The sequence below is a fragment of the Amblyraja radiata genome, chromosome 21 (assembly GCF_010909765.2).
Source record: "Amblyraja radiata isolate CabotCenter1 chromosome 21, sAmbRad1.1.pri, whole genome shotgun sequence".
NCBI classification, from domain to species: domain Eukaryota; kingdom Metazoa; phylum Chordata; class Chondrichthyes; order Rajiformes; family Rajidae; genus Amblyraja; species Amblyraja radiata.
This window is the reverse complement of record NC_045976.1, coordinates 17,659,881-17,682,214: the sequence shown is the minus strand read 5'-3', so window position 1 is coordinate 17,682,214 and position 22,334 is coordinate 17,659,881. Positions and strand designations below refer to the sequence as shown.

General features: G+C 39.8%; 1 protein-coding gene across 2 annotated transcripts in view; it reads left to right on the top strand.

Annotated features, from left to right (window-relative positions):
• Nucleotides 1-22,334, top strand: part of LOC116984903 (mucin-2-like) — a 98,224-nt gene that overhangs the window by 31,896 nt on the left and 43,994 nt on the right. For both annotated transcript variants that reach the window (XM_033039292.1, XM_033039291.1), the window contains exons 15-29: nucleotides 267-361; nucleotides 1,245-1,371; nucleotides 3,655-3,901; nucleotides 3,985-4,037; nucleotides 4,124-4,206; nucleotides 4,863-5,014; nucleotides 6,008-6,146; nucleotides 7,893-7,997; nucleotides 9,957-10,145; nucleotides 11,003-11,242; nucleotides 11,334-11,490; nucleotides 13,352-13,477; nucleotides 13,772-13,913; nucleotides 14,790-14,821; nucleotides 17,934-18,011. In XM_033039292.1, the coding sequence (XP_032895183.1) occupies nucleotides 267-361; nucleotides 1,245-1,371; nucleotides 3,655-3,901; nucleotides 3,985-4,037; nucleotides 4,124-4,206; nucleotides 4,863-5,014; nucleotides 6,008-6,146; nucleotides 7,893-7,997; nucleotides 9,957-10,145; nucleotides 11,003-11,242; nucleotides 11,334-11,490; nucleotides 13,352-13,477; nucleotides 13,772-13,913; nucleotides 14,790-14,821; nucleotides 17,934-18,011 (1,965 nt within the window). The remainder of the gene's footprint in view (nucleotides 1-266; nucleotides 362-1,244; nucleotides 1,372-3,654; nucleotides 3,902-3,984; nucleotides 4,038-4,123; nucleotides 4,207-4,862; nucleotides 5,015-6,007; nucleotides 6,147-7,892; nucleotides 7,998-9,956; nucleotides 10,146-11,002; nucleotides 11,243-11,333; nucleotides 11,491-13,351; nucleotides 13,478-13,771; nucleotides 13,914-14,789; nucleotides 14,822-17,933; nucleotides 18,012-22,334) is intronic.

Here is a 22,334-nt window from a genome sequence, read left to right as displayed (position 1 = left end):
ATCAAATTTTAAACTGTGTATGGATTTAATTCTAACATTTTTGAATAAAAACATAATTTCAATTTAAGCTTAGTATAGTCGACAACTATGCAATTCATTCAGCTTTAATGCTAACTGGTAAGTTTCATCTTTTTGTTCCTCCCATAGAAATGTCAAGGGTAGGAGGTTTTGGTCCATGTCTTTTAATATGTCTAGAATATTTATTCATTTATTCTAGAAGTGTAATGTTTGGATTCAGCTGATCATGCTTTAAAATATAATTACAGAAAACTATGCCAAGCTATATTGCTCTCAATTGAAAGATCCAACAAGTGCTTTCTCCATCTGCCATTCCACTGTGGATTACCTGAAATATTATCAGGTAAGAATTCAGAGCAAACATTATTAATTGTCTTTCCTTAGTCCTGCTGTAGCACTTTACCCGAGTTAGAAAGTTGTGAATTCAAATCTTGTTCCAGAAGCAGAGCCTATCATTCATCTTAATGATGATACCGAGGGATTACTGCAATGTTAAAGATTGTGTAAAATCTTAGCTGCACCTACCCTCTTGATGAAGACAAAAGAGTAATTGTTACCCAAGCCAATGCATTGAATAAAACAAATGACATAAAAACAAATAACCTGGTCATTTATAATAGATTTTGTGGGTGTTTAGTGTTCAAATTTGGCTGACACATTTCCTACATTGCAACACTTCAGGAGTACTTAAATAAATTAAAAGTGATTTGTAATGCCCAAAGGTCATAAACACTCAGCTTTCAAACCCCAAGCCAAAACATTGCCTCAAGCTGTGGCAGTCTTTGTTGGTGATGGAAAATTACGTTTCTACACCTGCTACTTAAGTTGCGGTGCAATAGATTAAATCTATTGTACAATATGTCTGACATTTTCTTGGCTGTGGAATGAAATGATGAAGAAAAATGATTAGCTTGTCATCAAAGACAATATCAATTCATCGCTTATAAACCTGCAGTATAACTATTTATTTTTAAAATTAAGTTTTCGATTTGGTTTTGTATATTAAATAATTTGGTTAAATAAATTTGAGTTTGCATTTGAATTTAGTTTATTGTCAAATGTACCTCGGTACAGTGGAGCGATTGTAATGTGTGATTGCAGATCCACTTCTGTGACTGGCACACAAAGAGCGCCATCTTGGATCTCATACTGTGGAAGTAAAGAATTGTATTGCACTTACAATTTTCAAAGATATCCAGCTGTTGTAACTATGAACATTTATTTAGATGTGTGTGGCAGCTACCTGTGCCTGTGAGAATATCAATGACTGCCTGTGTGCTGCCTTGGGAACATACGTCCATGAGTGTGCTGCTAATGATGTTATCGTGAGAAACTGGAGAAGAGACATTTGCAGTAAGTTGCCATTTGTTGGATTTAGGGATATAAATTAAGAATATGTAATAGTTATTGGGGAAGGTTTGAAATTGACCTGTCAAGTATATAAAGTTAAGAGAGTCATAGAAAGGGTAGTCAGTCAGAACCTTTTTCCCAGGATGGAAATGTCCAACACTAGAGGGCATAGCTATATGGTGAGAGGGGGAAAGTTTAATAGACATGTGTGGGGCAAGTGTTTATACACAGAGTGCGATGGGGGCCTGGAGATCATTGCCAGGGTGATGGTGGAGGCAGATACAATAGTGGTGTTTGTGGCTTTTAGATAAGTACATGGAAGTGCAGGGAATAGAGGGATATGGATCATGTACAAGCGGATGAGATCAGTATAACTCGGCATCATGTTTGGCATAGTTCCTGTGCTGACCTGTTCTATGTAAGTAAGTGGATATTTCTTTCAGTTCAGTTGCACAATACTCCTGTAATCAGTGGAACTGAATATCATGCCAAGTGTGTACGGAGGATCGATTGTCTTGTTTGCTTCTGCCTGTCCATTAGGATAATTGCTCTCCAACACTCATAGCTAGTCAGAACTAATCTAGGTCACATCGACAATGCATCAGCGACAAAGAAACTTTATCTTGCATTGAAAACAGCTTTAGTCACTTGCAGGAATCCAGACTGTCAGTCCAGTCCAGGTGCAGGCACTGCCTGACCTACTGAATTCCTCTAGCAAATTGCGTATTTTCTTTCCTGATTCCAGCTTCTGCGGTTCCTTGTGTCTCTAGATTAAAGGTCTGACGAGTGTCCGCCTCTACATGACCATTTGCAGCTTATCCAAGAGGATCACTGCTGAGGGAGAAATAACTTATTGATAGTCAGCTCATTTATATTCTTGTATATTTCACTCCGATCTCTGTGATCCTCCACTTTCTATGGAAGTCAAATAATCATTTTAACACTGTTCCCACTGCTGGCCATACAATGAAAAGTTGGTTAAATTGTGATTTGCCTCCCAACCTCTTATATATTCTTCTGCACTCAGTGGAATCCATGGCGAGTAGCATGACATTATCTCTCCAACTGATGCAAACTCTCCAACTTGACTTTCATATGAAGAAAGACTGGATAGACTCGGCTTGTACTCGCTAGAATTTAGAAGATTGAGGGAGGATCTTATAGAAACTTACAAAATTCATAAGGGGTTGGACAGGCTAGATGCAGGAAGATTGTTCCCGATGTTGGCGAAGTCCAGAACAAGGGGTCACAGTTTAAGGATAAGGGGGAAATCTTTTAGGACCGAGATGAGAAAAAAAAAATTTCACACAGAGAGTGGTGAATCTGTGGAATTCTCTACCACAGAAGGTAGTTGAGGCCAGTTCATTGGCTATATTTAAGAGGGAGTTAGATGTGGCCCTTGTGGCTAAAGGTATCAGGGGGTATGGAGAGAAGGCAGGTACAGGATACTGAGTTGGATGATCAGCCATGATCATATTGAATGGCGGTGCAGGCTCGAAGGGCCGAATGGCCTACTCCTGCACCTATTTTATATGTTTCTATGTTTCTATGTAAAAAACGGTTGCCAGCAAATTTCAATTCCCCTTCCCATTACTGTCTGACCTTGTCCTCCTCCATTGCCAGAGGGGCCAGATGCAAATTGGAAGAATAGCACCTCATATTCTGCTTGAGTGGACAACTACCCAATTGGATGAACACAGAATTCTCCAATTTTGGGTAATCCCCCCACATCCCCTCTCTCCTTCTCATCTACCGTATCCTTTCATGGCCACCTTTCTTTCCACTCCACTCCTCCCACCTTGTGTGACCCAATTGCTCTATGATATTTTGGTCATCACGCACACTGTTCATCTTTGGATCATTACTGCCCCCCACCTGATCATCTGTCAATAACCTCTTATCTAGATCCACCTATCATTTTCCAGCTCTTGCCCCAACCTTTCCCCTCACCTCTTTCTACCAGTCTTCAAGAAAGGCATTGACCTGAAATGTTGTCTGTCCGTTTCTCTCCACAGATGTTGCCTAAGCTGTTGAGTTCATCCTTCAGTTTGTTTTTTGCTCAATCTCTCCTTTAGTATTGCAAAGCCAGAGTTGTTCCATTATGCCTCCTTGGTCATGACGAAGTGTCACAATTTAAATACTTCCAACTTCTGTCCCTCGACTTACCATTAACTCTGTTTACCTTTTTACATAAGATTCTCCAACACTCAGTGGGAAAATGAACCCGATCTGTTAGAAATTCATCACAACATGCAATCCTAATGAAAACGTTGGATTTCTTTCCAGATAAACCATGCACCAACACTCAGGTCTTTGACACTGACATGAGAGCCTGTAACCGTACCTGTAGGTCACTCGCAATGTACGATTACACTTGTGAAGTCAAGGATACTCCTGTTTTTGGCTGCGGCTGTCCTGAGGGAAAATACATGGATGACACTGGAGCTTGTGTTGACAAGTTGGACTGCCCGTGTTACATTGGTGACATGGTTGTCAATAAAGGGCAGAGTATTACACTGAATGGAAGAAGCTGGTAAGTGTCCTTTAGCATATTCTACAGTCATTTGACGAAATGATTAAATACGTGCCAAAATGTAACACTTTTTCTTCATGCAGTAAGTGTGAAAATGGGAAACTTGATTGTCCGGTCATTCCTACACCCGGTAGAGGTGAGCAGCTGCTTCAATTTAATCCTGTGCCACCAAAATGAACAATTAAAATTGTTGCTTTTTAAAAAAATAAATTTCTTTCATAGAATGTCAGAACGGGAAACTATATAATGATTGCACCAACCCTAATGTAAATAAACAGTCATGCAGAAATCGAAATATTCCTCAGGTGAGTAATCCTCCTGTATTTACTCCTTTGTTGAATTGCGGTCTATAATTTACAACAATAGGAAGTGAATAATTGCGACAAATTATTCATTTGCTTTTGTAATCTTTGAAGTTTTAAACTACCTTATGGCCTTGATTTGCGACTTGCCCACACCGGCCAACATGTCCCATCTACCCTAGTACATTTGGCCCATATCCCTCTAAACCTGTCCTATCCATGTACCTGTCTAAACGTTTCTTAAACATCGCCATATGCTGTCAGTTTACTTGAGATTTGCAATAGGTGTGACACTAATAAAGCTGATTTCTGGAAGTATAGTGAACTTTCTAAGTTTTATAGCTAGACTCTCCCAATGATAAGGAGCAGGCTCCGTGTGTCTGGGCAGAGTTCTATCTCCTCTGACCCAACAATGGCTGAAATAACATCATAAATATAGAAAACCAATTTAGCACACAACTTTTTGTTTTGTTCCGTAACTTCTAATGCATTCATTGATGGATACAATTAACTTCGCCCGATATCCAAGTTAAATCTTAAACCTAAGGAGAATAATGATCTTGCGCGAATGTCTGGAGCTTAAAGCCATGGGAATCTGCACTGTTTGCTTCTCAATGCACCCTAAGTGTGAACTTGATTAAGGGTGTTTTATTTTAAAGGTGTTTAGTCCGTGTTTACCTGGCTGTGTCTGTCCTGATAATCTTGTGGAAGATGACAGTGGAAGATGCATCCGTCCTGAGCAGTGTCCTTGTGTGTTTGGAGGAGAAAAGCATCCTGCTGGAAAAACAATCCAGCGAGACTGCAATCAATGGTGAGGCAATGTTATTCAAAATTTAGATGCACTGCTATTTTGGGATTGACCAAAGACCAATGATATGGATCTATATCCATTTTACTGACTCCACTCTGCTTGTGGAAGAACTTCTATCAATGACAGAAACAGGCTGGCTGAGAAATTCTGCAGCGCCCAAAATGTTGACAAACTGGGAAGAACGTGCAGGCAAGGTTTGTGCGAGGCTTCCTCGCAGCAATCATGGATCAGGTTCAAAACCAGATAGGCCACAGGCTGGGGATGAAATTGGTTGAGAGAACCGGAATGAGAAGTGTAGCTTGAACGGTGCAGACTCGAAGGGCCGAACGGCCTACTCCTGCACCTATTTTCTATGTTTGAGTTAGATGGCTGGAGCAGTCCATGATGTGTGCAGGATCTAGGGAAGGCGCATGTAGGATAGATCGGACACATCTTGTGTTCAGGATGCTGGCAATTGGGCCTATTCGTGACGGGCCTAAAATCTGAGTGTAGCAGAGATGTTATACAATGTCATGGGCAGTGAAATGAGAACGACGACTTTAAAATGAATACATTCATATTTGCATTGGATATTACATTAATATCTTAACATAAAGTAGTTTAGTTTGATGCTTCAGCCCTCCTCATATAAACTTAAACTTTACCATTATATTATTATTTCTGTCATAATTCCTTGATAATACATTTCTTGAAAATAGAATCATATCAGAAAAAAAACATGTTATATGTTCTTCATAATTAATAAGTTCATATGATAGGAGCAAAATTAGCCCTTTCAGCCCATCAGGTCTACTCCGTCATTCAATCATAGCTGATCTATCCTTTCTGCTTAACACCATTCTCCTGCCTTCTCCCCAAAACCCCTAACACCCCTACTAATCAAGGTACGGTTACCATTAACTGACAGAAATATTGTCAATGTTTATGGCAGGCAAGATTCCAATTACATTTTTTCTATCAAAATATTATTTTATTTTGTTTATTCTGCCACAGTACATGCAATGCCGGAATATGGAAATGCACTACAAATTCATGTCCAAAGACCTGCCAGGTTCATGGAGATGGCCAGTACATCACCTTTGATGGAAAAAGATACATGTTTGATGGCAACTGTGAATATATTTTTGTTGAGGTAAATAAGAATAAAAGTGACTCAATATTCTGTTCAATTAAGAATGTATTTAAATACTTCTCATAAACTGTTGAAATAGATTTTAAATAAGATTATCTATTAGTTGATATGTATTACTGCAGAGTAATATATTAAATATATAAACAAATATCATTCTGCTTCTAAACCCAGTGGCAACGTTATTAATTTGTATTTCTTCATATCATTTAATTCATTTCTCAGCATGCATTTCATAGATATCAAATAACTCCATTCATTTTCGAGTTTAGTATATGAAGATAGAAAGAAACATGTCCATGAAAATAGGACAAAGTGATTAAGTTTGCTGCACATTACGTTATCAGGTTCTTTACAAGAGCAATGTGAAAAGGCAACCATGTCATACTGGAGTGAACTACAATAAATAACACTGTTGTAGTAATAAAAGGAACTAATATTTGATTGCTCTTCATATCTGCTTGGCTCCTTCTGTATTTCCCGGCAATGTATTATTCTCTACATCTGCCCCACCCCTCGTCTTTGAATATGATCAGCCATGATCATTATGAATGGCGGTGCAGGCTCGAAGGGCCGAATGGCCTACTCCTGCACCTATTTTCTATGTTTCTATGTTTTTAGCAGTCCATTTCCTACTACTTCCTACTGCTTCAATCCATTTACATCCTTTCTTTGACATAGATTTAATTTTCCATCTCTCATTCCTTACTCCCTCTTCTTTTTCCCTGACTAGAATCACAGCCTTCTCTTTTCCTGCCACCCATTCTTTCCTCTTAACACCATCCATTTCTCATCTTGCTATCAGTTTTGTCTCATGTTCTTGTGTGGCCATATTTTTTTACCCCTTTTAACTCTTTCATGCATTCTCTTCATGCTTTCTACAGCATATTTGTTTTGTCTCTTTGGTATTTGTCCTGCAATCTATTCTCCCCTTTCTGCTTCCTTTACCCTGTGATTTAACACATTGAACAGGCTTCACGTCTGCGTCTGATTCCAGTGCTATTTGCTGAAATTGTTACCTCTCGGAGTGCTTGCTGACAACTTGCATTTGTGCAATTTCCCCCCCTTTAATATATATAAAAATTGGAGAGTTGGCAGAGAGTTTGAAGAAGTGAATGAGCAGAGAGTTCAAAGTGAATGAGCACATATGGCAGTTAAGGGTAGAGAGTGAATAGTTATGTTTTGGGCCAACAACACTGATGTTTGTATGTTGTGAAAAAATGGTAAATGTTGCAGAGAGGAATTAGAATAGTTGTCTTTTTGTTTGTGGCATAATTTCTAAGCATAATTAGTGAATATGTTAGCTAAGGCAATAGTGGTAGCTATCAGGTCTCAAGTGACGGGTGAACACCATTGGTTAAAATAACAAGATCAAGAAATACTGAAACAATGCATAAATCTTTGAGCAGTTAAATTTTGTAAATTACGTGTCATCTATAATTTTGCTATGATACAACAAAATAAAAACAATACCAGTTGTGATCATCTGAATCCGTCAATTCTCTCTCTAGCTCGAAACTTTAGTGGGGAACAACGTTCTCTCCATCTTTCAGCACCCATTCCAATCATTCTGATTGGTCCAGAGCAACTCACTTCTCTGCCATTTTTGTTTGTGAAATGTTAGGGAGTTAATTCGGAATTGAAAAAGCATCAACTTCGGAAGCAGAAGTTCAATCTCATGGGCACACAACAAGGTGTAAAAGCTTTTCTTCAGCCTTAAGCCATATTTGTTTGTATCTTTCTATTTAGGACCATTGCAATCAAGGAGAAGGGACATTCCAAATATTAATAGAAAGTGTTCCATGTTGCGAAAATGGAGTGACCTGCTCAAGAAACATCAAAATTTTGTTTGCGGTCTGTATCTTTAATTTTGACTTTGATCTCTTTGTTTGTATCCATTTAATTTGTATCTATGTAATCATGGGTGTGAGGAAATAGATGTGAATAGATCAGTGGAGTAATCAAGTTGGGTGCAAATGTTACAGAAACTCTTTACTAGTTTATCACATGTACTTTTTTACCATATTGCATCTGTACAACTGGGTCAAAGTCTTGTCACCACCTGAAGTTAAAAAGAATCTCCTACATTTTAAAAGATGAAAAGGTTTCACTCTGGGAAAAGAATGCAATCTCACCACTTAAGAATTAGTCAATCCTATCACCCCCAAAATTAATTTAGCAGCATGTTGCTTCCTAAACCAATCACTGTTTTCTGTAACCCTCAAAAGACACATTTACCACACAATAAATAATATAATAAACTCTCAGAAAAAAAGTAAACCAAGCCTCCTTAATTTAGAATAGCCTGCATTGTATTTTCGAGGTAACACCAAGTTTGTGATGCCTCTTAACACTGTGAATTCTGGTTAATTAGAAGTCCTTGACTCCAGGTTAAGGCAGCAAGATAGTTCTGGCCCTGAACAAGAGCTGGGTATGGCCAGAGTGTTGCCAATCTGACAACTTAAGTTATGATTTTTTAAAATATATGCCCAAATCATGCAGCACATTTCAGAAGTGGAAGCGTCTATTTTTTAATTCAATTCATACCTAAATCACCCTTTCACAATCCATGTATTAAGTAAAAACACATCTTTCCTGGTGAATTCCTAACTCCAGTCCTCCTCCTCCTCCTCCTCCTCCTCCTCCTCCTCCTCCTCCTCCTCCTCCTCCTCCTCCTCCTCCTCCTCCTCCTCCTCCTCCTCCTCCTCCTCCTCCTCCTCCTCCTCCTCCTCCTCCTCCTCCTCCTCCTCCTCCTCCTCCTCCTCCTCCTCCTCCTCCTCCTCCTCCTCCTCCTCCTCCTCCTCCTCCTCCTCCTCCTCCTCCTCCTCCTCCTCCTCCTCCTCCTCCTCCTCCTCCTCCTCCTCCTCCTCCTCCTCCTCCTCCTCCTCCTCCTCCTCCTCCTCCTCCTCCTCCTCCTCCTCCTCCTCCTCCTCCTCCTCCTCCTCCTCCTCCTCCTCCTCCTCCTCCTCCTCCTCCTCCTCCTCCTCCTCCTCCTCCTCCTCCTCCTCCTCCTCCTCCTCCTCCTCCTCCTCCTCCTCCTCCTCCTCCTCCTCCTCCTCCTCCTCCTCCTCCTCCTCCTCCTCCTCCTCCTCCTCCTCCTCCTCCTCCTCCTCCTCCTCCTCCTCCTCCTCCTCCTCCTCCTCCTCGTCCTCCTCCTCGTCCCCTTCCTCCTCCTCCTCCTCCTCCTCCTCCTCCTCCTTGTGGCCCTCTCACATCCATGTGCTTCATACAGATTCAATGACAACTCTCTCCGGCTGGCTACTCGCCCTGGCATAGTGGCTACATGGCCTAGAATTTGACAAGAAGTAGAAGCTACAACATTTCATAGAAACATGGAACATAGAATCATAGAAAATAGGTCCAGGAGTAGGCCATTTGGCCTTTCAAGCCAGCTCCAACATCCAATATGATTAAGGCTGATCATCCAAAATCAGTCCCCCGTTCCTGCTTTCATCCCATATCCCTAGATTATGTTAGCCTTAAGAGCTTTCTCTAAATCTCTCTTGAATACATCAATAATATATGTGCTTTCAACGTATCAAGCTCAGAGGATGCAGCTTAAAAAACACACATGAAAATGAAAACAAAGTAGACCTGAAAACTACTTGCAAATGCACACAAGTTTCAGGGTGAGAATGAACAAAACAGATTGGAATAGCATGTATTACTGGAATGAAGGGGAGGGAGATCTGTATTTTTATTATACATTTTGTCACTGTATACTTTTAAAATATTATAGTTTTTATGAGGGTTATTTGAATTTGCACATCATTATGAACATGTTAAGAACTCATTGCGACTTCTTATCTTTAGGAGGTAGAATTCCTTCTAACTGATGGAAGAGTGGTAAGGACTGGTAAATCTCGTCAAACCCAGTGTCGAGATAATTCTTATTCATTTCACACGGTCGGACTTTATTTAATCCTCTCATTTTCAAATGGGATTGTTGTGATATGGGATAGACACACAAAGATTTCGATAACATTGGACCCAAGATGGAAAGTAAGTACGGTTTAGAGATTAGATATTAATGCTTGCAATTTATAATGTGGTTAACAATAAATAAATATATCAAGAACTTAATCTCTAGCAGAAATAAATATACATTGCATGTTGCAATAGGTTTCATTCCAGCATTCAGCATATTATTTACAATAATCTTAAGTAATTATGTACAATATAAATATATATCAGGTTATCTTAATTAAGCACGTTCTCTGTATTCTTATACATTGTTGAAAATTGCAGCGAAAATGCATTTGACTCCATCATAGAAAAATTAAATTAAAAATATAGTTGCTGGAATGATGCTGATGAATGACCATTAGGTGAAATGTTCACTGTTTTTGTCCTCCTCGAATGCTGCCTGACCTGCCGAGTATTTAGTGCATTTTTTAATTTTTATTTTCAACTTTCTTGTTGGGCCAGCAGATTTTAAACTTCAATGCCGATTTAATACAAAAAATATTCTGGTAAATTGCTTTATTTGTATTTTGTTTAAAATAGCAAAAGTTACAGAATTTAAGAAGCGAAGCAATAGAATTGGTTGGAGTATAAGAGATTGTTTGTAATAAAGGCTAAGGAGTTAGGAAATGTGTTGGTTCAAGACTATCATAGCTGGGACTGGAATTTATTATAAGACGATATGACAACATGAAATTAGATTTTTGTACTCACCTGTTTAAGGCACTAAAATTCCACACAAGCTCTGCAGGCCTCCATCTCTAGGTTGGTCATTGGTGGAGAGTCCAGTCTATCATTTGCGTTTAATTTTTGGTTTTGTCTCGGATTTACAACTGCAGATTCGGAATAGCCCAATGGAATTTCTTAGTCAAAACATTCTGTATTTTCACTTACAGAACAAAGTATGTGGACTGTGCGGAAATTTCAATGACGATGTTGCAGATGATCTAAAAACAAAAGGAAATTCTTTGGTGACCAATACTGTAAAATTAGGAAACAGCTGGAAATCTTCATTGTCTTGTTCAGATATATTGAATCAAACATTTCCTTGCGATAGAAACCCATACTGTTTAACATGGGCTCAGAGGAGATGCAGCATAATGAAGGATGTTGTGTTTCAAAATTGCCATAAAAAGGTGAGATTGTTTATTTTGAACTAAATAAATTAAATCAAAGTTGATCTGTATTGAACCTTCTTTCTAACATTATGATCATGCGCTGTATCAGGTAGACCCAGTCCCATATTATGATGCTTGTATTGAAGAAGCTTGTGCCTGTGACATGGAAGGGAAATATCTGGGCTTCTGCACTGCTGTAGCTGTGTATGCAGAAGCTTGTAATAAAGCTGGAGTTTGTATTAATTGGAGAACACCGGACTTGTGTCGTAAGTATTAAGTTGTATATATTATTACATTTATTTGATCAATGCAAGCAATTCCCAAATAAATTATGTTCTTGAATTTCTTTGAGAATGGTTAATAATGTGAAGAATAGCAAAGGGAATTTATTTAGAATTGTACATCATTTTACTTCAGTGACATGCTCCCCTCTTTCCTATCAATGTTGTAGCTGGCACTTTCTCCCCAAAGACTTGGTGCTAGGTGGGTACTTTAGTATGTAAGTGGGAGTCTGAAGGGAAAATAAATACTCCTCCAGTTACCGCAAAAACATGGATCTCTGCTACACTGGGTTTCCCCGGGTAGATCAGATAATGTAAACAATGCCTTTAGCTTTGTAGTTAGCAGATGCAAAGGAGCAGCATTACACTTGCATTTGCCCTGGGACGATCTCTGGGACATTGCTCTGTGACTTGATAACATTACAGCTGTTCATAAGTACTCTGGGATCTGACTGAACAGGTGCAGGGCATCGTGAGTCTTTAGGCAATTAGACTCATGAATTGCCTGAAGAAGGGTTTTGATCCGAAACGCCACCTATTCCTTTTATCCAGAGATGTTGTCTGATCCGTTGAGTTACTCCAGCATTTTGTTTCTGTCTTTAAAGAATGGCCACACATGAGCCTAAACCTAAAAGCAGAGGATAAAACAATGTCAAATCCTGGACAGATATCATAGACAAATGACGGAACTATGAAATAAAAGAGTCTGAACAAAAAGTTTAATAATCAGAGTAAATTTTAAATCTCCACCTGAAATTAAAACCTGGTGGAGTTGGATTCAAATAAAAGCTCATTTCCTGTACCCGGTTTTCACTGCACAAGTGCAATTCCTGTTGACTTTGGTGACTATCGAATGAAAAACAACAACCATACCCTTAAGAAGATAAATAGTTAATGTTTCAGGTTAAAGACCTTTCGGCAGAACTGTTAAGGACACAATAGAAGCGTGTTTAGCTGCAGGGAGCATGGAGGGGGGGAGATGTCTATAACTGTGTAAAACCAGGCTGACCATGGCAATAAACTATAAACAAAGTTACATGGAGACATGAGACTGTAGATACTGTAATCTTGAGCAGAATACAAAGTACTGGAAGAACTCAGGGAATGGACAGATGACGTTTCGAGTTTGGATCCTTCCTTCTCTGAAGAAGGGGACCGATCTGAAATGCGGTCTGTCCATTCCTTCCACAAGTGCTACTTGACTCATTGAGTTCCACCAGCACTTTGTGTTTCGTTGTGGACTAGGTTAACTGGTCAATGAGTAAATGGGAGCCGTTAGAGAGTGAAAACAGACAAAAGAATGTGGGGGTGTGAAATGTGGTGTCGTAAGACAAGCCCAACAGGTCAAATTCCACATTCCACCACTCCCACAGATTAAAAGGGCAGTAAAAAAAACCCTGGAGCAAATGTCACAGTTGGATGACTAACATGAACAGAGAAATCACGTTACTTGAAGTTGTAAAGTTCAATATTGAGTCCAGGAGCTGCAATGGGCCCAGACATAAAATGAGGTACTCATTTGACCTCATAACAATGTAGGGGGCAACAAACCAATAAAATGTCTCCTCTACACTTGGGTCACCTTAATTCTCCATCCGAATCCCACTCTAACCTATGGGTAGATGTGAATGTTGTTCATTGCTATCTGATTAGTTTTTAATAACAACAAGCTGTGAATAATGCTGCTACCATTACTCTTGTTATGAAGTTCAGCTAATGAAGCATTTGTCTGATCATTAGTAACAGAAAAGGAATACTGCCAATCATGTGTAACAAATCAGAGATTTATAAAACTGGAAACAAATTGCAGGTCATAATGGAGAACTATATCTGTTTTACATTTCAGCTGTTTACTGTGACTATTATAACACTCCCGGTGAGTGTAGCTGGCACTATCAGCCTTGTGGAACAATAAAAACGCGAACATGCTCCGACCATCACATCGGGAAAAAATATTCTGCAGTTCTTGAAGGTTGTGCTTGAAAACCTCACGTATTTTGATTCTTATTCACACTGTGCATTATAAGATTGTTTTTGTAAATGGTAATATTCCTGACTAATTATTTATATAGTTGTTTTACAAATGTTCTGTATACACAGAACGGCATTTTTATTTAATTGAATGGTGGATATTTGTGATCCTTTAAAGATTCAAGTTTTAAAACCAGTTTGTAACAATATGAACCTGTTGAAGTGTTTATTAACCTAAGTCACTAATCCATGTTATCAATGCCCTGTCCTCATTATCATTTTCTATTTACTTCAGGTTGTTATGCAAGATGCCCTAAGAATACTCCGTATCTGGATGAAAATAAAATGAAATGTGTTAATCTACCTGATTGTACTTGTTATTATAATGGGAAAATATTGCTGCCAGGCAATAGAACCATGAATGATTGTGAAGAATGGTATCTATAAATGCACCTTCCATTTTTAGTTCATATTAGCAATGAATTTTAAATATTCTACTTTCTTTATCAAAAATATTCACTTATGTATAACTATTTCATAATATCGTGTACATGTACAGTTATTGTCACCATAAAACTATTTCGGAAGATTGGAGACCAGAAATCCATCTCAGGAGTTTGATTGAAGATAGACACAAATCAGCGGGACAGGCAGCATCTCTGCAGAGAAGGAATGGGTGACGTTTCAGGTCGAGATCCTTCTTCAGACTGAGAGACAGAGAGATATGGAAGGGCAAGGTGTGAATACGAGGCATCAAATGGGACGATGCTCAATGAAAATGTAGAATGAATCATTGTTAGCTGAGGGGAAGGTGACAATGAGGCATACATTCAGTAAAATGTTTATATTCCTTTCCTGTAAGAACAATGAGAAGTGAATTTTATGAGGCCACAAACCGCTTATGTTTTTGGTAACTCAATGAAATGGTCGGCACTGTCTGCCATTTTGAAAGGATGTTAAATGGTGATGGGAATATTGCAGGATTGACTTGAAATAGTTTGTTGGTGGATGCGTTTGTGAGGTTGCAGATGAGGTACATTTCTGCACATATAGCTTCCTTCTAAAGCTAATAAGAAATGGAAAGTGATTATCTTTTTATTTGAACTATCCCATTTATTTCTAGAGGTTAGAGAATTAATTATTTCATGACATTTCTAATACAGGGTACAGCTATATTAAAGTTAGTTTTCATGACAACAGATATTGCCAAGAAAGTAGCAAGCTGTTTATGCAAAATAATGAATGTGTTAAAATAGCAAAAAACATATTAACCTAATCTCTCATTAATCTAAATTATTTTTAATCATTTGCAGTGTGTGCACGAATGGGAAAGTGATATGCAGAGGTGTGTATTATTTTTACTGTTTTAAACCTGTCCTATCCATATACCTTTTTACCTATTTTAACTGGCCCAGAAACAAACAATATGAAAACCTCGAATCATTCTCATTGAAATGATTAGTCACACTACCTATTTCACACCAGCTCAACCCTGCTTTGCTATCCCTATGACCTCTCCTCTCCAGCTTTCTCCCTCCTACTTCATCAGTCCGAAAAAAGGTTCCAATCTAAAATAACAACTGTTCATTCCCTCCACAAATGCCGCTTGACCGACTAGGTTCATCTGGCACTTTGTGTTTAGCTGATTGACTTATCCCTTTCTGAATAGGAGTAGAGCAATTGAAAGATTAAACATTTATGCCCAATAATTTTTAATGCTACAGCTGGTCTGTGAATGGATCTTCAGGTAGTTTTCAACATTTTCCCAATGAACATGCTAATATTTCCAATGGCATTAATATTACAAGCAAATTTACCTGACAAATCTAATAACTTTTATTATTCTGGAGCCAATGTTAAGGCAATTAAATAGTGCTGTTCCTTCTGTTGAAACAATTTAAATAATAAATAAGTAAATAGATTTCACTTTTACAATTTCTGTGATTCGCTGCATGCATTAGTAAAGTATGTATTTGAACCTGAAGCAGACTTAATATGTCACCACGCAGTGTTGACATGGATCAGTGTTGACAACACCAGAGATCCCTATTACAACCACCATTAATCACCAGCTCCACACCTGGTAAGCAACAGCATTAAATGTGATGGACACAAAATGCTGGAGTAACTCAGCAGGACCAGCAGCATCTCTGGAGAGAAGGAATTGGTGACGTTTCGGGTCGGGACTCTTCTTCAGACTGAGGGTCAGGGGAGAAAGAGATACATAGAATTATAGAGTCATAGTCTTGCAGCATGGAAACAGGCCCTTTGGCCCAATTTGCCTACACCAGCCAACATGTCCTTTCTACTCTAGTCACATCTGCCGGCGTTTGGTCCATATCCCTCTAAACCTGTCCTATTCATGTGCCTGTCTAAATGTTTCGTATGGAAGGGTTAAGGTGTGAAAACAACAGATGTAGAGATATGGAAGAGTAAGGTGTGAAACATAGAAATATAGGAGAATAGGTGCAGGAATAAGCCATTTGGCCCTTCGAGCCAGCACCGCCATTCAATATGATCATGGCTGATCATTTAAAATCAGTACCTGGTTCCTGCTTTTTAACCATATCCCTTGATTCCTTTAGCCCTAAGTGCTAAATCTATCTCTCCTGAAAACATCCAGTGAATTGACCTCCACTGCCTTCTGTGGCAGAGAATTCCACAGATTCACAACTCTCTGGGTAAATATGTTTTTCCTCGTCCCAATCCTAAATGGCCTACCCCTTAATCTTAAACTTTGACCCCTGGTTCTGGACTCCCACAACATCGGGAGCATTTTTCCTGCATCTAGCCTGTACAATCCTTTAAGAATTGTATATATTTCTATGATGCCCTCTTATCCATCTCAATTCCAGTGAATACAAGACCAATCGACCCATTATTTCATCATATCTCAGTCCCTCCACCCTGGGAATTAACCAGGAGAACCTATGCTGCACTCCCTCAATAGCAATAATATCCTTACTCAAATTAGGAGGCCAAAATTGCGCACAGTACTCCAGATGCAGTCTCACCAGGGCCCTGTACAACTGCAGTTGGACTTCTTTGCTCCTAAACTCAAATCCTCTCGCAATGAAGGGCATTAGCTTTCTTCACTGACTGCTGTACCTGCATGCTGACTTTCAGTGACTGATGTACAGGCACAACCAGGTCTCATTCCCCCTCCCCTTTTCCTTATCTGACACCATTCCGATAATAATCTGCCTTCCGGTTCTTACCACCAAAGTGGATAACCTCATATTTACCCACATTATACTGCATCTGCCATGCACCTGCACACTCACCCAACCTATCCAAATCACCCCGCAGCCTCATAGCACCCTCATCACAGCTCACATTTAATTCCCTCGTCTAAATTGTTAATATATATAATGTAACATTTGGAGAGAAAAAAATGGAATTGGTGTTTGAAATGAATGAGATGGGTTTGTTTCCACTCTTGGAAACAACAGCATCAATTACCCAACAATGAGCTACATTCACGGTAAATGGGCTGTCACTCAATTTCTAATCACCTTAGCATTTCCTCGCTGGCAGTACATACAGTCAGTGACATGTGGCCAGCAGTCTTGGACCACTACTGTCTATGATTGGGAGGGCAGTGATGCAGGATCCTGAAATCTGAATTGTGGGGCTGCGGAGAATCAAGCAGTTGTACAGAGAGGCTTATGGGAAGCAGTCACAGTGACCTCTTGTAGAAGGACATTAAAAGTCATGTTGCTTTGCCATCATGCCAGGTTTTGAATCATGGCAGTGAAATCCACAGATATCTATTCCCATTGCCCTTTTGATGAGCTGTTTGAGGGTCTTCTGGTCCCCCTGCAGGGCCAACATCAGCAATTCTTTGTTTCTATTAGTTAATAAGGATGTCCACCCCCAAAACCACCTGCCCATTTTACTGCACCCCAGCTGTATTTTACAAACATCCTTACAGACTATAAACCCCCCTCCCAAAGTAAAGAAATTAAAATGATCTAAAACCTCATAAAAACAGGTAAAACTAATTAAAAGCATTCAGGTAAAATAAAAAGTTAAAAACCTGTTTTCCCTTTTGTCCTATTACCGCCCATTACAACCAATGGGTTGAAGTGAATTCTGTGTTTGGAAACCCTAACAAGATAAGGTATTAAAATACCTGCAGTAAATATTTAACCAACAGGATCTCTCATCAACCCTCGATACTTCAATGCAGTTCAGCCCTCGAGGGCTGAGAAAAATTACAATTGGATAGTACGTGTCATTTGGTAGCATCAGGAATGCTACCAGGTTCCTTTTCCAATGGACCTGAATTTTTTCAAATGGCATGGTTTTTATCTGTCAAAAGGATCTTTCCGTTGGAAGCCTTGCAAATATTTTTATGAACAGCACACGCATATCCACCAGACAATACTCGCAAATGCTTTTCTGATGGAAATGATACCCAGCATACCAGCAGTGATATCTTTTGTGTTTTATAGAAACAAAAACAACAACAATAACAACAACAACAGCAACAACAACAAAAGTAGAACCTACAACTTCATCAACCACATCCGGTAAGTCATTGACTGCTGTATCTTCTTGCACCAGGTTTACTGCACAGGGACTCTGGGTGAGCCATTCAGAAAGCAGCAAAGTATAACTTCCACTGATCTTTCTCTTATTTGCCATTTCCTATTGATTTGCTTTAGAATTAATTGTCTCTGTGGACTTTCTGTTGTAAATTATGTACAACTTTCAGAGGATTGTATTTCTATGAATTTTGAGATAGGACAGTGCAAATCATGAATTGAACCCCAGTTTAAATATTATTTGATGATGTACATGATTGGTCAAAAGAGGCTCATGATTATGTGCCCCCATAATGTGAAATGGGAATGAGTATTCTTGCTGTCATTCAAGAGAAGGTGAGAAGTCTTAGTGATTTTGGAGTAGGTGATGCACACCTTCACAACTATAAACCATGCCAGTACTGAGGAATATCATCAATTGCAATTCTGTAATTTTGGTTATTGAACATTTGAAGGAAAATTAATTGAACCTTGACTTCCCTTTTTTCAGAGGGGACTTGTATTGGTGGCTGGTCAGCATGGTTTAATGGCCATAGACCATCTCCAGACAGTCCAGGCGATATTGAATTACTGGAGTCCATACGGCACGATCTGTGTTCTTCCGTTTTCAATACAATTAATAAAGTTTAGTGCCAATTTGCCCATTTCCCTGAGTGGCCAATGTGAATCACCAGACAATGTGACCTGTGACCCAGACGTAGGACTGGTCTGCAGAGTCACCAAAGAGCCTTTGGAGGAAGCCAAGATATGTCTTGACTATAAAATTTGATTTTGCTGTGAGCCTCTACCAACACCAACTCCAAGTACAACATCCACAACAACGATTTCTGGTTAATATGATATTTTTTATGTGCAAGGAAACTGTATTTAATTGAAGGGGCATTTGGAATTTTATTCTTTCAGTGAGAATTCTACAGGTATTTCAATCCATCACGATTCCCCTCTCTGTACAAACTATCCAGCCGATATTCTCTCCATTATCCCTGCCTCTTCATGGGGGCATGCTACTTCTCATTGTTTCTTTCAAATTCATTCCCTCACCGATGACTTCCCTCTGCTGCTGCCCATACACTCTCCCATCCCCCTTCCCTCTAGTCTCTGTTTCCAGCAGCAACACTATAGCCACCAATCTACTCAAGCACAGTGTATCCTCCGCTTTAATCCCTTATCCCTATGAGAAACATTAACTCTCTCTCGCCCATTATCTGTTTTCCACTACAGATTTATTTTGATTACCTGATTGCTTTTTCATTCACCTCCACAAAATTCTGATGGGTCTTGTTGTCATTAAATTGAGAGGCCTTGAATGGATGTTGAGTGGTAGCCAGGTTGGAAGGACTAGCACAAAGGTAGAGGAAGGGGAGATGGATAAAATGAGCTCTAGGAATCATGAGTGAAAATGAGAGTGGAACTAAAGGAAGACCCATGCTCAGGATTGAGTTGAGATGAAGTTTGTCCGACTGGGCCAGTGTCAGGACGGGAAGTTGAGAAGAACAAAGCATTTGCCCTCATTTGCCCTATGATTTGTCATCATAGATTCCAGCATCCAATACAACGACTGGCAATTCATAATCCTGAGAACATGTTGAATCTCACAATAATCTTTGGCCCATTTATCTATTCCAATACTGACGATGGTAATCTCCATCTCTGTATTATCATACAATTTCAACCCTCTAGCTCTGCTAATATCCTCATCAATGCTGCACCTGGACTTGTATCCAGCATCTATAATTTCCAGTGCAACAAAATATCTCTTCTCAATGAATGCTGATGCATCAAGGCCCAGCACAACATCCTGGAGACCATTCATTCCCACTGATTTCCAGGAAAGCCTTCACCTGCAGAATCCCAGAGTTTGTGCACTTGAATCAGTGCAATTTTTCTTTAAATAAAATGAGTTTCACTCAGCATTGGCTGATCCATGAGCCATTCCTCCATGCAGTTTGCACAGAATTAAAGTAAAACTGAGAAAAATTAGCAACCAGCACAAATCTGGTCTGCTACCCGCAGTTATAATGGACCTGGACTGATTGACTGTGTGGCCCCTTCCCTGTACCTTTTGGTGGTGGAGGGAGGGGTATCAGTTGTAGCCTCAAGGTCTTTAAACCCAACACGGGTTGGGATGGCAGCATGGTGGTAGAGTTGCTGCCGTACAGCACCAGAGCCCCAGGTTGGATCCTGACTACGGGTGCTGTATTTATGATTCATCACCATCTGTAATTCGTCCCACAACAGTGGTGTCATTGACGAACTTGAAGATGGAGTTTGCACTGTGTCCAGCTACACAGTCATGAGTATAGAGTGAGTAGAGCAGGGGGCTGAGCACGCAACCTTGAGGTGCTCCCGTTCTGATTGTTACTGAGGATTAAGTATTTCAGCCAATTCAAACAGACTATGGTCTGTGACTGAGGAAGTTAAGGATCCAATTGCAGAGGGATGCACAGAGACCCAATTCCGTGAGCTTGGTAACCAGCTTGCAGGGGATGATGGAATTGAACGCTGAGCTGTAGTCTATAAACAGCAGCCTGACGTAAGTGATATATTGTCCAAGTGGTCCGGTGCGGAGTGGAGAGCCAGTGAGATCGCATCCTCCGTGGACCTATTGTGATGGTAGGCAAACTGTAATGGGTCGAGGTTCTTGTTGAGGTAGGAGTTGATATGCCCCATAACCAACTTCTCAAAGAGAGTTGTGACCAATTGACAGATTATCTAGCGATGTACATGAGTTGCTGCGGAGATTCATTACTTATCCCTAGATAGACTAAACATCTTTTGCTAAAATATCAAATACTAAACATATTTTGACTAAACATCATCTCCTCAGTTTCAAAAATATTGTACATTGAATGCATTGAGACAGCAGTGCGCCCCAATTAGTGAGCTAGAAGTTCTGCTCAATGGTGCATCTAGTAGTTCTGGTCAGTGGTGCATGGTGCATCTGGTCAGTGGTGGACTCACTGCTGAGATCTTCAGCCAAGGACGAGGCCAAAGTTGCCTGGAGTTACAGAGCAGGTGGTGATAATTTTCACAGGAGCAGGTGCTCACATAGAAGCTGGTCTGGGTGGTCGGAATGCGTGTTGTTGCGAGTAGACCAGGTTTGTAAGCATAACCAAGAATAGAAATAAGGAGACTGAGAATGGGGCAGGGTTGATGACTAAGTTCTTATTAGATCTTGGTGCATCATGATGGCAGGGTCCTGAGATTATCAGTCTGGCTGAGGCATTGGTATCCGTCGGTGCCCTGTATGTGGCGACTCTTTGCATACCTTGTGTATGCAAAACAAATAATCTCACGGTGACATGTCACGTGATAATAAAGTATCATTCATTCATTCATTCATTCATTCATTCATTCATTCATTCATACAGCTATACAAGTCTCTTATGATAACATGCTTGGAAGACTGTATAATTTTGACCTTCTCACCTGAGAAAATATATGCTTCCTGAGAGATCGTGCGGTGCAAGTTGACCGGATTGACCAGCAGAATTGACATATCCGGAGAGATTAGGTCAAATCCGTTTAACCACCTGTAGTTAGTAGAATGGAAGAAAGCCTCACTGCAACTTCAAAAATCCAGAGAGGTCTGATAAGGATTCCCCTTGCTGTGGAGACTTAGATTATTGGGTCGCAGTCCCAAGATATTGGCACGAAATTATGGACTGAAATGAGGAGAACATTAGGACAGAGTGAGGCCCTGGGGCGTTTGCTAATCAAAACACTTGAGAGCCAACATCACTGAATATATTTTAGGAGGTAGAGAAACATAAAATCTCAAAAGTCTCAAGGGGGTTGGATAGAAAGAGATCACCAGCCATAATTATATTGAATGGCAGAGCTTGTCCTTCCAGTTACTGTACAATTAATAAAGTTGAGTGCCAATTTGCCGATTTCCCTGAGTGACCAATAAATGAATCACCAGACAATGGGACCTGTGACCCAGACGTAGGACTGGTCTGCAGAGTCTCCAATGAGTCTTTGGAGGAATTCAATGTCTGTCTTGACTATCAAATTTGATTTTGCTATGAGCATATAGCAACAACTCCAAGTACTACCAATTTATGGTAAATATGACAGTTATGTGCAAGGAAACTGTATTTTATTGAAGGGGCATTTGGAATTTTATTCTGTTTCAGTGAGAGGTCCAGATGCAGTTCAATCTATCATGTTTCCCCTCTAATGAAGCTCAGTACAAACTATCCGGCCCATATTCTCTCCATAAATCGCCGCTCTCCATGTGGCCATGCTACTTCTCAGTTTCTTAAAATTCTACCCCTCACTGAAGACCTCCTTCTGCTGCGGTCC